General features: G+C 40.5%; 1 protein-coding gene across 1 annotated transcript; it reads right to left on the bottom strand.

Moving 5' to 3' along the window:
- Positions 1-332: 332 nt before the first annotated feature.
- On the bottom strand, positions 333-16,699 carry LOC311485509 (polycystin-1-like protein 2). The gene is made up of 41 exons (XM_084540977.1): positions 16,156-16,699; positions 15,403-15,561; positions 15,114-15,302; positions 13,865-13,975; positions 13,444-13,591; positions 13,128-13,357; positions 12,619-13,029; positions 12,400-12,527; positions 12,134-12,281; positions 11,280-11,481; positions 10,824-10,935; positions 10,598-10,739; positions 10,226-10,453; positions 9,807-9,949; positions 9,528-9,707; positions 9,298-9,435; positions 8,727-8,873; positions 8,512-8,636; positions 8,297-8,417; positions 7,769-7,897; positions 7,461-7,686; positions 7,132-7,322; positions 6,803-7,033; positions 6,537-6,638; positions 6,234-6,412; positions 6,002-6,148; positions 5,686-5,885; positions 5,304-5,530; positions 5,000-5,216; positions 4,446-4,918; positions 4,022-4,118; positions 3,794-3,934; positions 3,520-3,705; positions 2,858-3,188; positions 2,396-2,529; positions 2,161-2,288; positions 1,899-2,059; positions 1,386-1,596; positions 1,167-1,268; positions 949-1,080; positions 333-776 (listed from the first exon to the last, which is right to left on the bottom strand). Exons 1-41 carry the CDS (start codon positions 16,475-16,477, stop codon positions 612-614), a joined length of 7,494 nt encoding a protein of 2,497 aa, XP_084397103.1. The 5' UTR covers positions 16,478-16,699; the 3' UTR covers positions 333-611.
- Positions 16,700-17,156: the final 457 nt, after the last annotated feature.

Genomic DNA, 17,156 nt, shown 5'->3' on the forward strand with positions numbered 1-17,156 from the left:
AGTGGAAATTACACATAACATTTTAAGTGTCTCTGTAAAGGGTAAAAGTAAAGTGTCTTTAAGCATCTCTAAAGATTCTCGGTCATCCAGGTCATTGAATATATCCAGAAAACAAAGCGTGTTTGAGTTTCTTTGAAGAAGTTTCACCACTCACTTGTTCTTGTTCTGTTTGTGTGGAGTTTAGGAACAATTGTGGGTGGTGCCCACTTGAAACTTACTTGACTAGGCTCTTCACCTGCAATTAGAGGAGACTGTTCATTCAAGAAAAATCAGACAAGTTCAGCTGGCTTTGTTGTTTTGGTTTTAACATTTAAAGTACATTTTTTCTAAAGCTAGCCAAACTGTACGTTTCACAAGAATATATGCACCATTATTCTACAACATTCAGTTAGAGAAACACAAATTTATTTGTTTGACAAACTGTAGTGCACCCTAAATAAAATGCCTCAGTGAATAACATAAGGATATAATCTATATACTGTCAAGGGTGAATATTTAGTCACCAAATGACAACATGACAGCAAAATGAAGCACGATACGGCAAGCAATATCTGAAGCAAGGCATTTTTTGTGCCTTATTATGTTAATGACTGTAGTGTCACAAATTATCCCTAATGGATATTCCCAGAAGAAATGGTTGCAGGCCTGTCATATGCTGCAGATGAAACATCCATCTTCTCAGTCACGCCACCATTTTCCTGTGTCTTAAATTTGAGTCCAAACAAACTGCAGAGTTTCATTAGCATCAGGTCGACAATCTCTTCTTCTTCTGATGGCTGTAAAAAAAAAAAAGTGAGCGTTAGGCAAAATCCAGGGATTATCAAACCACATGATGCTGTTTGTGTAGTGGTGAGCTCTGACTTCTCTTGATACATGTATTAAATACATTTTCTGATGGTGATGACAGTTGGCTGATATGACAAGTGGACAAAAACATTGGCGAGTTACCTTGTGATGGATCTGCTCTTGACTGAATGCCACCAGAATGACAGAGATGAAGAGGTTCAGCACCACAAAGGTCATGAACACAATACAGGAGCCGATGAGGAAAGCACCGAGCACTGGATTATAATTCAGAACCTGACGGATCAGAAGGGGGAAATACACTGAAGAAGGGTCAGCTGTCATAATCAACTGCAGAAGAGTTATGATAGACTCTTACTCACCTCTTCGTAGTTAAAAATGCCAAGCTGCAAGCTAACCATGGTCTGTGCGGCATCAAGCAGAGTCCGATATGAGTACAGCTTCCACCCATACATCAGGTTGGACTGAAACATAAAAGGATCATTTCTGACTTTTTAACCACCTTTTAAATAGAAAATAAAATATAAATAGAAGCAGGGACTCATGCAGCATGTGGGTGTTAAGTGTGGGAAACTCCTCACAGCAATGGAGTAGGCCAAGAACATGATGGTCATGACCACCAGGAAGCCTGAAATATCAGCCCAGGCTCGCTGCAGTGTGGCTGTGATCATGTGCAGCTTGGGGTTCAGTCTCAGCAGGTGCCACAGCTTGACTGTAGCTAGCAGTACAAGGAAGGCAATCAGATACCCAAGTACTGCATCAGCCTTGGCCGTCTCATGGAAACTGGCATATCTGGACACAGAGCATGAGATGTTTTATCGTTTTCTGCTCATAGTACAACAAAAACACACATTTTTTCTTTCCACAAAACAGAAACTTTAAGCAGAGCAGATGTCAAGCAGAACACACGTTTGGTACTAGACAATTTGGAAATGTGGTGCTATGTTCATGAGTGATGCTATTTTCAGGACAAAATAATAACAAAAAATGTGTTGAGTAACGATGAAATTGACAGAGGAAATGAACACATTACACAAGTAAGATCCTTGATTGCATGTTTACAATATATGGGTTGAGTTTTTCTTATTGCTTACTGGTCTTTGTTGTTCTGGTAATAGTTCATGTCCCTCTCCCCCGTTATAGTCCTCCTAATGAAGACGGACAGCGCACTCCAGCTGAGAACGATGATTGCCAGCTCAATCAGGTTCCACTTGCTCTTGAAATAAGTCCATTTATGTTTCCTCATCAGCTTTCCCTGAAAAGACACAAGAGGAGCTTGGGTCACGTGTGCAGGTGAGCCCAATCATTTGGGATTATTACTTTTAACGATAGTTAAGTAAGGATCGAGGTGTGCACCTGAACAAACATGTAATAGATGATAAATAGGAAGTAGATGGCTTCCGAAGCCATGACAAAGATGTGAAGGCCACCAGTCGACTGGTAAAGACGCACACTCTGAAGCTCACTGCGGAACTGGAAAGCTCCTGGAAGAAACACAGTGTATCTTATAACATGGAACATATATGGTACATATATAATCTCTCTTAAATTCTCACTATGTCTATTATGTACACATTATGCAACATCATACCTATGGCTGTGGTCTCTAGCATCAATGTGACAATGCAGAAGAGGTTGACGTTAGCGTTGTACACAGTGAACTCAACAAAGATTGCTTGGGTGTACATATCAAACCAGGTGTTGTCGTAAAGGTACTGAAGGATTCTGCAGAGACAAATATTGTGATTTATATATGTTGACCCTTAAAACATGATTCAAGATATTAACTCTCGATCCCAACTTCCAACTGCTCTGCAACAAACAATAATTTTATTATCTGTTCTGCCACATAATTTATCAAAACCAATGAATCATAATTCATCCTCTAATCTATTTCCTAAAGGCCAGTGGTTTAGAAAGGTTGTTTTTCTAAACTAACAGTGCAAAAGCTCAGTTTCCTTATCATATATACTAGATACTGCAGTTATTTTGATATCATGGCATCTTTGTTTGAACAAATATCTAACTTTCCTCAGTAATTAAAAATATTTACCTGCTGGAGTTTTGTAAGTCTGGGCCCAGATCAGTCACAAACCCTCCTCCCCTGTAGAGCATCATGCTGCCCCAGATGGGGTAAGCCCTCAGTTTAGCCTGAGACTGGTACGTCCACGGGCTGTGAAGGTTAACTGAGGCGTTATCACCCACAGAGTGACTCCAGCCTGGGCCGTAGGAGCCCATGTCCTCCAACTCCCATGAGTACGGAGCGTGGCAGTCTGACACAGACCTCTGCATTGAACGAGCGACGTGGCAGGAGTTATTCTGAACCCTCACTTGGCGGAGACGAGCATTACCCACAAGCTTTGAGTTTCCATCTGTGATAAATCCTGAGGCAGATAAGAAGAGCAGGCATTAGTGGATATATCAGTCAATAAAAAAATGTCAATAAAATTGTCATAAAAAAATCAGATTTGGTCACAGCTTACATATCTTCTGGCAACAGAGTTCAAGTTCTCATTTGTAGTCCCCAAAGATCCTTTAATATATTACTGCAATTCTTAATATAGTATTTTAAGATCTTTTAATTCAGTTTTGCTGGTTTTAATTTTGTGGAAGAAATTAGCAATGTACAAACACAAAGGCTAAATATAAAAGATGTAAAAATGTTTTATGAAAAGCAGTACTGTGCTTCACTTAAGAACTTTACATAATGCTGACCTGGGTGCTCTCCAAACAGGTTGTTCAGCAGAGTTGTGTTTGCCCAGTTGAACACATCTTGAATACTCATGCTGTCTGAGATCCCTTTGCTGAAACTGTGGCGAATGTGTTGTGTCAAAAAGTAAGCGTTGGGATCCCTCTGTCCATATGCGACCAGGAGCAACATCCACATAAATCCCATGTAGGCTGCATCACAAACACATATCTGACATCAGCATCTCAGACTTTATTATATTTCTTTTTATGTTGCTATGGGTCAAAGAGGCCTGCCCACCAAGAATCTCCCTTATGAGGGCAAAGACCTTCTGCTCCTTAATCATGTTGTTCCGAATCCTCTCAATGTTGGTGGGAGGCGGTGGCTGATAGAAGCTGCATGTGCTGTCCCTTCTCCATGCCCGCACTGCGTCAGGATCACCTGGAGGTGGGAATTTGTTCTCATGTGTTAATTATTTTTCTCATAAAATAACGGGGAAAAAAATGGAAACGAGAAAAATAGATGTGCCTGTGTTTCTGAGACTCTCATCTATCTGAGGCTCGCCGTACTCCTCCTGGTCAACTTTCTTCAGAACAAGAGCAAAGAAAGCAGCAAATCCAAGAACCTGGGGCAAGAGATTTTTAGACTTCAGTCCCAAAGGATGAGCATTGTATAATATACATGCATACATATACATGTATGTATAGTTATTTCCTTGTGTTGGTTATTTACATTTATTCATATTTATACCATATAATTGTCATCTACTAAACTACTGTATGTTGTGCAAATAAATTTCTTGTTGGATAGAGCAGGATTAGTTACTGCCTGTAAGCTGAATTCAGACAAAATGGAATTAAATTGCAAGCTAAGATACCTAGTGCATCCATCCATCCAACATTTGTGATACTGTTGACTGTATATTTTGACCATGCACTGTAATGTTGCCTACCTTCAGAGGCTGGGTGATAAAGAGACTCTCAAAGAAGGAGACCACCATGGAGATAAGCCAGCTTACAGAACGGTCTTTCCCGTACGTCAGCCCGTACATCATAGTGAAGTATCCTGACACACCGCTGGTTGCGATCACCAATATCCAGCCCACAAACACAAACCACCATGGCAGCCCTCCTTTGCTGCTCGTCTTGTTAGTGCTCCCATCGATGTTGTCCTCTGGACTGGGGCTGTGATCGTGCTGGTCTCCGTCCAGGCTACATGAGGACAGGTGGTACTCCAGAAGACCCTTCATTCCCTGAACTTGCTGCATGGCCCGGTTGTAGCTTTCTGAGTTTGGGAAACGATAAGGTCCCAACAGACCAAGCTCCTTCTCAACGTGACGCAGCTGCCTGTACAGGTACCGGCTGTTGTTACTCTTCTTCTGAACTTCATCTGAAGCCTTCTCAGGGCTCCCCCACACTCCGTTTTCTGTCCATGAAAACAGACACACATTTTTAATCCAAAAAGAGATGAGATCAAGTGTGGTATGAAGATTATGGTACAGTTTACCTTGTAGATTCACTGCTCCTAAACTGAGGATCATGGAGCGATCCCTCTTGGAGGTGTCACTGTAGAAGTCTCCAGCCGCTCGGTTCTGTTGTCTTATGATGTCCTCAACCAGAGACAGCAGAGTGTTGATGTCAGCCTGCTGACCAGGATGGAGTTCCAGATGTGGCAGTGGACTCTTCATGGCCTTTGAGAGTGACTGAGCAATTCTCTTTATGTCCTATTGAAGAAACCATATCAAGCTCTTCAGACACAGAGAACAGAGTAGTTACTACTTCCAAGCTATAATGAGGATGCCTGACTTTACCTTGATCACAGTGTCTGGTGTGATGTCTTTGAGTTCTTTCTCAGGGGACGAAGTCTGTGAGGGAGAAACTCGAACAGTCTTCCCTTTTTTCGATGTATCGGTTTTGGTGGTTTTCTCTCGAGGACGAGTGTTTCTGAAGATGCTCACAATAAGGAGGTTAATGGGAAACATGATGATTGAACTTTGAACTCCGATCATCACCTGTTGCCAGGTGAACTCGATGTGACCTGCAAAGTAAAGTATTAGTTTAAATTGAGTTTAAATGCATGTGCTGAAACAACTAACCCTGAATTAAATTTCTTAGACACAATAATACCAATCCACGATGATTTGTAGCTTCTTTAAATCTTTGCATCTTTGAGCTTTGTATTTTGTTACCTACCTAGATCCATGGTCTGCTCTGAGGGGTCCGTGGGGATACCCCAAAACATGATGCTGGTCAGCATGGTGCACAGCAACAGGGAAAAACAGCAGGACACCCGCTGCACACGTGTGAAAGTACTGCAGGGAGGTCGGCTAATAACGGAGAACCAGATGTGGCCATCACGGAAATCCTTGGCTGTCTTCATGAAGAACAGGTTACTAAAAAGATTTAGGAGCATCAAAAATAGAGTCAAGAAAACAATTAAGAAGGAAAAAGAGTCAAATCAGGCTGCTTAGTGCTGAGTGATACAGTATGTAGGCATGGCAGGCCTCACCTAAACCTCTTCAAATCTGACTCTGTTGCTACTGGGTAGACTTTGTCAAGAGTACAGTCTGCCACATCTACAGCCAGCCAGGAGTTACACAGAAAGTGCCATTTCTGACCAGTCTCCAGATCTTGCACCATCACTTTGTTGACATACCTGCACATTCCATAATTAATTACTACCACAATGTGCTCATGAAAGTGATAAAAATTCAAACCGTGTCTTGCCCTCCAACTTATACCATGCAGGATGTTCTCCTGAGTTGTCGTGCCACAGTCTGATGCTCTGCAGATCCCCGAGAGAAAAGTGAGTGGTCAGCAGAAACATGTCCACCCCGCCCCTCTCAAACACAGGTTTCTCGGAGTCTGTGAGGTGGTGCGGTTCACTTTCTCCCTCTGTACCCAGCAGAGTTATTGTGACCTAAAAAAGAAATGGACAAGGATGGATAGAGATGTGGAGAGCTGTTAGCATCATAAATGTTGTACAACAGAAAAATCCAAGGGTTTTGTTTCTTTGCATCCCTCTAAACTTTAACATCACTGACCTGAGAGGAAGTGGATGCACCATGCCGGTGCCCTGTGCTAATATTCAACATATAACGATACTCAGCCAATGGGTCATTGTCCTCAAGTACAGTTATCTTGACCTGCAAATGAATGTCACAAGGCACAAGAGTCATTGTTTTCAGGTATTTCAGTGTCAGGTATTTAAATCAATTATAAATTCACTGAACCTATGAAATTTGCGTGAGCCTGAAAGTCTAAATGATCCAAACTAAGATCCAAATCTACAGCCTTTACTGAAAAGTACCTTGGCTGAGTCCTGGATGTCTTTCCTGCGTGCCCACACAACCACCAGTAGATAAGCAGCAAAAATGGCCCCCACAAAACACACCACCACAGGATTGTTAGTGAATGTAGCGAAAAGTTCAGCGGTGCGTGACACATCCACTAAATTGGGCATGACAAAGAAAGAGCTGCCAAAGAAAGTTAAGTGGTTGCAGAGGCACTGGGTGACCAAAGGCGTGGTGAGCGGACCAACCTGCAGAAAGTAGAAAAACAGTCGGTTAAGCTTCACAGCCAACAGCTCAATTATGTATCAATGCAACCACTATAGATGGCTGTAATGTTTTCACCCACCCTGCAGCCATCTTCACTCCAAGCAGACTCAGTTTCATTCCAGTATTTACACTGGGCAGCAAGGGAAATGACAGTGACAGTGGCGTTAATGGATTTGACACCTGGCTCTACAATGGGCCTCATAACAAGGTAATGCACTCCAACATCTCCTGTTCTGTCTTTGGGACTCAGCACCCAGGTAAATTTTTCTTCTGCATTAGAAAGACACATTAAACACAAATATGTAATGTACATGCAGACAAAATTTAGTTGCATTTGTGTACACCACATATATATACATTGTAATGCATACCAAGTCATTTCCCCCAAAAACAAGACATTATATTGACCTTCTTTTGCGTTCTCCAGGGGGACCTGAGTCTTGGCTACATAATTGTCATCATTTGGATATTCTTTATATCCCAGAAATAGCACCAAGGAAATGTCTTCAGATGGCTCCATTTTCAGCACGAGAGTTACATCTGGTGAGGGAACGTCAATTATTAATGTGCTAAAATTGGCGAGGTCCAGGACTGTGCTGTTCTCCTGCCCAACGTCAAGCCTTGGTAGGAGAATCTGAAAAGAGGCCAAAGAATACATAATTCCTTATATGCTATGAAGGTAAAGCAACGGAAAGCCATCTCATACAAGATATTACCTCTATCTCTTCAGGCAAGTCCTCAACAGGTATGACAGTGCCGTTCAGCCTGGTGAGAGAAAGGGATCCTACAGTTCCAGTGATGTTTGCTTCCCTCCAAGAATATGGATTCTTCTCGAAACTCATCATCTAGAAGGTAGGCGTACACTCGTGTAAGAAATAACTGTTCTGCATAACAGTGACTATTCAGTAGTAACTTCATCTAATTTGTCCTTCAACAGTTTCTGCTCACTTGTTTCTGCTAATAGAGAGGGTGAGGGCAAACACTACAGGTAAGGTGGTCCTTTTGTAACTGAGAGGTATTATTATTTATGACTGATTAAATCATTTGCTTTTAACTTATTTATTACTGAAAGTGAAATCCAATAATGCACATATGTCCACCGAATCAAAATTGTACATTGAACAGTAAGGAAAATCCTATGTTATACAAACTGGAACAATGCATAGCACTAGTACAATTATAAAGAGCAGTCCATGCTGTATGAGGATGGCCTTCAGGCTATGTTGCAATGTGCACCCACTTACCCTGACATCCACTGGCTCCTCTGGAGAGACAACATCAGTGGGCAGCGTGGGAAAGGAAAACCTTGATGAGCTGTTCTTCTGTACATTTATATCTTGAATTTGCATGTTTCCTGGAGATATTCTGCAGGAGGCACAATCAGAATTGTTTTAGGGTTTTCAGAAAACCCTAGTTCATTCTTATGTGCATGTTCCTGTAAGTACCAACCAGTTCTTACCTATTGACATACACGCTGATCTGACCAGACTCAATGATGGCAGGGTCTCCGTTCAGCTTTTTATTATTCAGCAAAGCACTCTGAACATTGTTTATCCCAGTCAGAAGAAAATCTGAAACCTTTTTCTAAAGAAAACATATGGTATAACTTGGTTTGGACCATAGGGAGAGCAGAGGAATGACTTTTGCCAATATCAGTGATAGTTTTATCCTTACATTGGATGAAACATTCAGAATATTACTGGCTGCGTCAACTATTGGTGTAGCTGCTTGCACAACTTCTTCATCGTCCTCGCTGTGCTGATTGACACTGATAGTGTGGAGGGAGGAGCTGAGGTCTACCAACAGTGAACCAGCTTCTTCCTGGAGAGGAAATGCAGCAACAGAATAAACAGAAAAATACCAGAGTCGATCTGTGCCCAACTTGAGAGTTGATAGAGTTGATAAAGACAATAAGCAAATTTGCAAATGTAAATTTTCAAGATCAATTTTAGCCTGATTCCCATGTTGTTGCAGGTGGCTTTTGCATTGCAAAGACTAAGTCAACAGTTCATTAATTACATCCTGAACAGAAGATAAACTCTTAAGAGTCCTTACTTAAAAAACTGATGTGCACAAGTACAGTCTAGAAGACAATTATGTTTAATGTGTAAGGTACTGATAAAAGCCTGTGTATTGATATGCAATTGCTAGTAATATGAAAATCTGTCTGTAAAGGATCTTCTTACATATTTAATTTAAAAATTATACATTTGTATATGTCTGATAGTGATCTAATCTATTGTACCTGAGCAGCAGGACTGAGCTCGTCTGAGAGCTTGGTGAGTCCAGCCACAGCTCTGGCTGTCACTTCCACTTCCTGAGTTGTGTTGCTGGGGGAGTCCAGCAGAACCGCAGTCATTTTGGTCAGCATTTGTTCTCTGAGCTGAAAGACAAGGAAGTGCTCATTATGGTACTCTCGACTTGTAGGTCTCACACAAATATAGCCACAATTATATCATCAGTGCATTCTGTTACCTTCGATCTTGCATCCTTCTGATCTTGGCCAGCCTGTGCATTGATCATGTCAGAAACTGAGGTGAATATTTGTCCGAGTGCTTCACCAGAGAGCAGCCCTTGCTGCTCTAACTGACTCACAGTATTCTCCACTGTAGACTTGAGACTTTCTATGGAGGTACTGGAATTACTTTCCAGTACCTTGAGGAAGACAAAATCCCATCATTTAATTAATCTGCAACGTTGATTTCTTCAATTTTCTTTTTGCTGAAGACACATAAATGCTGGTACGTGACAAACCTGAGTTGTGACAGTCGTGGTGGATTTGGTTTGCTCATTTGTCAGAGTCACCACCACAGACAACATGTAATCATTGTTTTGATCTCCAAGGGGCAAGAAGACAGATTTCACCTCATTTGCATTACTGCAGCGCAGATGTTTACCTTGAAGACAAAACAGTTTAGTGCAGTTATATTAATTACAACACCGGTGAACAAAACATTAATACACATCACAGAGACTCGTGATATTTTGTGCTTTTTTTTATTTACTTTTCATTTTGATGTCTATCAGTCATTTATTTTATACTAAAAAATAGGGGACCTCATTTATATAGTATTTCTTATTTTTGGAAACTTAATGAAACATGTATAAAGCCACCATCGTAGAAATTCACCCATGCATCTTTGGCTTCCTGCTTCATGTCTCTACTTTCTCACCTGCGTTAGTCTTGAAGCAGTAAAGACAGCCTGTAGAGCAGAAAGAGGTCACTTTGCAGGTAATGTCAAAAGCATCGAGTACAGTCCCTGATGGTGGAGAGATGCTACATGAGGGGACTGTGGGGTCTGTAGGCTCTTCAGTTGTCACGGCCGAGTTTGCAGCCGGTTCGGTCGGCTCAGGGCCTGGTATTGGAAGAATGTATTTGGCAAAACCAAGCACATTCTTGCCTGTGTAAAACAAAAGATTTATTTTTTAAATCAACATTCCAGTTTCTTTAAAATGTACAAAATTTAAAAGATGTACTGGAACTTTATTCTTTTAAACATTTCTCTGAAAACAATTTTAAGCCCAAATACGGTATGAAAACGCACCATAAGCAATCACACTGATGTTGTGCAGCAAGTCCCTTGAAACTTTCAGATGCTGGCTGTGTACAACATATTCAGTGCTTCCATCCTGCTTCTCAATAGGTGGCCTTCTTCCTGCTTTGGAGTAACATTTACTGAGTTTACCCTGAGAAAAGATCAGTAGTTAATGACACATCAGCGGTTAATGACACGTTTGTAAATTACATGCAGAGGTTTTTTTCTGACTTACTGTCAAGGGTTTGGGGTTCTCAATGTACCAGACAACATCCGGGCAAGTTGTCAGACAGTTCAGTTTTAGCCGCACATGTTCGTTCACACTTGTGGAAGTACAGTTATCACAGCTGCAAAAATAAAAACGAACATATAACTGAGTAAATATATATAATCATTTCAATAATTATTTATAGTTGTCTAGACTGGTTATTCCTAATCCAGTTATTTGGTCTCTAAAGCCAAAACCTCTAGTTATCCCATGAATTTATCTCATTAATTCATATTTTATTCTTGAGAGTAACAAGAAATGTTGCATGTCAGTCCCTGCTTAATGTAACATTATATACAAAATGAACAAAAATCAAACTGTTCATTACCTTTGATTTGTAAATTAATTCCCCATAGATAACTGTTTTTCTATGGGAAGCCTATTTTGAGGACATTTTAATAATTCTCCATGCAGCTCTGTTACCTGATGGTGACATCGGTGAATTCTTCTGAAGGAACAACAGTGATGCACTTGGAAGCTGAAGTGAGTTTGACCCATTCCCTAAACCAGGTTCTTTTCCTCACAGTTAAAGTATATGTGAACATTTCAAATGGATTTGGTAGGCAGTCTTTTTCAATAACATGAGTTTCCTCCTTTGTTTTGTTTCTGCATTTGCAGTCTCCTTCTGTATGAACAAATCAGAAACGCTATGTTAATAAAACATCAATACAAAAACCATATTACATGCATACACTACATGCATATCACATTGCTGTAGGGAGACAAAAACGTGAATCATCATATATACAACACAAACCAGCAGAATTTCAAGTGAACAACCACAGTCTGAGACAATTTACTATAAAGTTGGCCTCTTTGACACATTAACTGTGTTAATGTTTCTTCTCATTTCAGAATAATCCTGATTATGAATTTTGACAATGGAACGTTATGTCCTGATTTCAGAAACTAGTTTTCAGAAACCAGAGTGTGCTAGTTGAGTTTACACTAAGAGAAATGGAAATACCGTGCACACAAACATCCTACTAAGCTTTCTGATTATTCTCTGTCATGTACAGTTGGTGCACCTGTTACTGTGCTGATTCAGCTATTGGTGATAAAATGGCCAAACAAAAACAATCAAAAGAAACAGCTGAAGGAACTCCTTCGGTGATGAAATAACGGAGACTGGATGAGCGTGGTGAGTCAGAGATTACGAGGAAACGTGACAAAGGATTGTGTGAGCTGTCGGTAGACATCATGACTACCATAATAAGGATTTTAATTTACTGTTACAAGTCATAGAAAATGGTAGTCAGTGAAATTGTTGTGCTTACTACATTTCCATTCAAACATGAGTCCCTCGCTGGGTAATGATTCTGTTCCAGTTACTCTCAGCATGACACTTTGAGTGTAGTCAACCACCGTGTCAGGAGTGGCAACTACTTCCAAGTCAGTCAAGTCGTCAACACTCATATCATCTGTCTGTGGATGAAAACAAAGTCAGTTTGCGGGAACAGCAACAAACAGATAGCTGTGCAGAATTAGAATTTGGGGAAATGACCGATTAGAATATCACTGTTAAAACTAATGGTCTACATACTGTATTTTCATCTTTGTCTGGTGAAAAGTCTGAGTAATTCTGGCAAGCCTGAAGTATCTTCTCTAAATCCACATCCACATCAGAGGCAGACAGGGCATTTATGGCTCGTACATTCACTGTCAGCAATCCTTTACCAAAAGAGTTTGTAATATGAGTACTGAGCAATACTTTAGATCGTGATTAATTGTGTAGTCTTAATAACCGTTCAACTTTAAGTACCTTCCAGTGGGCTGGAAAATGTATAATGTTGTAAGCTGTGATTGAGCATGTCTCTGGTCTCAGACAGCGTGTCCTCGGCTCCGGTGAGAGTGAAGAGCAGCTCCGCGGGGTCTCCTCGTTCCAACGAGACACCGATGACAAGATCAGTGGAGTCTGGACACACGTCTTCTTTTGTTATCACAGAGGCCTGCAGCCCTTCGACAGGCTCCAGCAGGCACAGCTCCAGATCAGCGGAGACTGTGCGGGTCGTGACCTTGTTAGATGCAGCTACAATCAAATTGTGGCAGCCTTGTCCGAGCTTCTCCACCTCATTAGCATTCAGTGTAATGTTGTGTGGTGTGGTTCCTCTGTCCACCGATAAGTTTGCAACCAAATTGTCTCCATTATGAATTGTGTAGGAGACATTTGTACCTTTTTATAGGAAAGGGGAGGAAAGGGGGATTCAATTGTTTGTATTTTTATATGAAGTATTTTAAGTATTACGATATATCTCTGCAATGTTGACTCACCTGCCTCTACCATAAGCTGGATTTGAACAGGAATGCCATAAAGCGAACTGCATTTAGTGCCACCTGTTGACACATTCCTGCTATAGCACTTGATCACACTGAACTCTCCAACAGGCTCCTGAATGGTAATGGCTTTCTGAGCTGTAACATGCCAGTCACTGGTAGTGCACTCCACTCCGACAATGAAAACACCAGGATGGTTGAATTTGTGTATAATTCTGCTCTCCATCCTGTGTGAAAGGTCAAGTAAAAGTTTTGTTATATAAATACAGTCGGAGGTACGTTTATAGTATCTGGTTAAATAAGTCTTGCTCACTCTTCTGGGCTGTATGGATCAATAATGTGGCCATCTCCGGCATTTACTGTGCATGTTAAGTTCCCCTGAAATGGGTGAAGGAGCCACTTCACCGTGATGGTGACATTATCAAAGACAGATGCCAGTTTGCTCATGAGTAGGTGAAGTCCTGAGAGGAAATCACATCACTGAATTAGAATCACGGAATCATACATTTCTAGTCAAACAGTCAACACTGAATGCAGACTGATGCGTGTGATGCAACAAGTGAAGGGCGCTAAAAACTGAAAAGTCAAATATATGAAATTTGGACAGAATAATAGGAATACAAGACAACATCAACCACTTTTATATTCACTATATATATTGCCTAGTAGTGTTACTTTTATAGAGGAAATGCCCATGTATAATCAAAGTAAAAAGTGCAAGTTGAACATCTGACCATGTTTGCAGTGGTACTCTACAGACAGGTAACTTCCCAACACAGGACATGGTTCACCAAAAGAGCTCAGATCCACTGGAGCCTGGCAAGCCTGCAGTCCGCGGCAATGAGCTGGAATGATACATCAGAAGACAGCATGACCAAAATGTGTTTAAGTAGGTTTTAAAAACATTCCTCTGTTTAATGTTCGCTATCCCCTATCCTATTCATTTATAATATTCGTGCTGCTCATGCTACTCATTAGAAGCAGTGGTGAAGACAAGTGGCTGGGTACTTTTTACTTTGTGCATATGTACAGTTTTGAGGTGCTTCTACTTTATTTCCTGTTTATGCTACTGTATGCTATGTTTCAGAGGGAAATATTGTACTCTCTGTCTCACTACATTTATTTCACATTTTAGTTCTTAGATGCTTTTAAGGTGGATTTTAATCACTGGATAATATAAAATGCCTTAATATACAACACATTATTAAAGATGAACATTTTGGCTTCTGACAGCTTTTAATGACAGTGTGTAGTCAGGATCACATTTCAGATACGTATGAATTGCAAACCACTCCTCCAAATCCACATCTCAGATGTTTTTATTTCAATAAAAGGTCAAATTATCTAATATCTCATGAAAAAAACAAAGCTTAGGACATGTGTCTAAAAACTAAAAAAATATTAGTGTATCAATCATCTCTATCATTTACTAATAATGGAGTATTTTTACACTGCCGCTTCGGAATTTTTACTCAAGTAAATCATCTGAATACTTCTTCAACCACTTCCAAAGAGTGGCTTTTTAAAGAGGTGCATTAACAAGAAGAACGAACAAAAACCAGCATAACCAATTCCAGGGTGATATGAATGTAAAATCATAGTTACCTCACCCCATTTATTCAGCTTCTAAGAGAGGATTTCACTAACGTTTTTTTTCCGGCAGTCTAACCCTTTTGTCAGCAATCATAGAGCAATCATAATTTTTGTGTCTGACACAAATCGTGACACAAAAACATAGTTTGTAGGGGCTTTAGTCCAGTGTTTCATCTTGACTTTTAGTTAAAGCTGCTTTAACAAAAACAAATATTTTCCCATATTATTTAATGCAAATGCAAATAAATTCAAACAATGTTCATTTATACCAAAGTACAGGTTTACAAGTCAAGTAAATGTGGAATAACAAGATACTACATATTTATGCCATAGTTGCGATAAAAAAAAGGCTTTTTTCTAAACTTAACAAATATGTATTATTGGTAATACCTGTTACTGAATCCACCACATCTATCCAGCTGCACTCCTCCTGGAAGGACGTGGGTGAGGCTGTAATTTTGGATCGGCAGTAGTGAATTGTTTTTCGACCGTAGAAGCTGTCGTCAATCTCTATAACTTGACCAGAACCACACTGCAGGGTAGCATTTTGGCCATCGCATGCAATAGACCTCCCTGAATCTGAGATGAAAAAAATAAATAAAATTAAATTTAACAATTAAAATAGGTGGAGTAAATGCGATTTTTAATGAAACACACTGTTTTATTTAGGCGTACTTACCAAATTGGCAAATGAAATTCAGTTCTTGGCTACAGTTTTCTGTGGCTTCCCACTGAAAGCCTGAATGTCCCTGAATATGTCCACAGGCTTCTTTTGCATCTGGCATATTTACCCAGTTACTATAACTGACATCTGAGCCATCCAACCATGCAAGGGAACCTGAAAAAGGACAACAAATTCAAACGAATTAATTGGATCCAAAATTATTTTTAAATCTGCTTTTCATGCAAAATGCAGTATAAATGACAACATCATTATACAAGAAAACAGCGTTCTTCTTCTTCATATCTTTCCTTCTTTCATAAGGATATTTTTATCTTAGAATTTAGGGATCACAAAGCAAGAAAGCAACAGACAGAGCCAGTGATAGTGTGAATGTATGGCTCATTATCTGTGAAGGGAAATAAAGACACATTTGTAAATCAGGCCACTTGACAGCTGGCCCTTTGAAACGTTCAAAAGACCGAGAATTATCTCTCATTACACCTGCTGTTTGAGAAGTGCCTGTCCCTCAGCAAATGTCAGTAAACAAACTCATCCCAGCTCTTTACAATACAAATGCAAGCTGCCTAATTAGATAGCAGCTGAGGCAAGGATGTCCTCCTTTCAGTTTTTGGTCCATTTAGTAACATAATCACTGATCACAGATATCTTAGATTTGTTATTCACGTAGCGCTGCTACTGACAGGGTGTTCACAAGAATAATCTCTACAAAGTTATTAGAAGTCACGCATTGCCCACATTTCTTCTCACCCTCAGTAGCAGCAGAGTCTAGTGTGAGATTTGAAGCTGCAGGTGCCAGCCCGAGCCACCAGTCCTTCTCTGGCGCCAGGTGCTTCTGAAGGAACTGTTGCGTTTCATCATTCAGGATGAAGGCTAGGTGTCCTCCGCCTCGTTCACACCATCCCTGAGCGCTGAGGAAAGATCGCTGAAGACCTACAAACTCGTAGCAAGAACCGTCAAAACCCTCCTGGTATTCTGGGCAGAGCGGGACATCTAAACCCTCCTCTGCAAAACAACTCCAGCTGAGGAGGGAAAGCATCAAAGCAAGTGTGGTTAAAGTGGTCCTGTCCATCTCTGAACCCGCAAACTGTTCGGACTCTCTGGAAGCATCTTCTCTTTAAAGGGTCCTGACGTCAGCAACTCTGACAGGGATGGCTGCTCAGCTTTGTGTAGTTCCCATAATTCTTGTGAACAAACAAAGCTCAGGCGTGTTGTGAAAAGGAGTTAAGAGCCAGCCACTGTCAACAGCCACTGATTGCTCCTCTGGCTCTATCACTGCAGGTCCCACAACCTGCAGAGTGAGATAAGCTTCTCATTCAGACCTGTACCTACCATTAAAATGGGAGCTTTGAAAGGCAAACTTAAACGGTCTGTGGCCCTATTTTAAATCAGACCAACTAAAAACAATATGCTCCTAAATTTAAAATTGTGAAAATGATTTGTGTGAATATTATTAGAAAACAGTAGAACACAATAGAACAGAGTCACGTCAGCAGCAACTCTGTTGTATTCAAGTGTCCTAGTGAGTAATGATGGTGTGTCAGTAATCTACAATAACAGGACCATGAAACTGAAGAAGCATTCAGCAGCATTCAGCCATGATTAATTTTACTATATGCATCTTTTGTGACATATCAAAGTATCTTTTTGTTGTACATGTGCATTGGGATTACTCAGTGTTTGTATTTTAATCCATCCACATGACAACATCCCCAAATTTAGTTAGTAACAAATAAAAAAGTAAGGCCAAA

Source organism: Chelon labrosus, assembly GCF_963514085.1.
Source record: "Chelon labrosus genome assembly, chromosome: 3".
NCBI classification, from domain to species: Eukaryota; Metazoa; Chordata; class Actinopteri; order Mugiliformes; family Mugilidae; genus Chelon; species Chelon labrosus.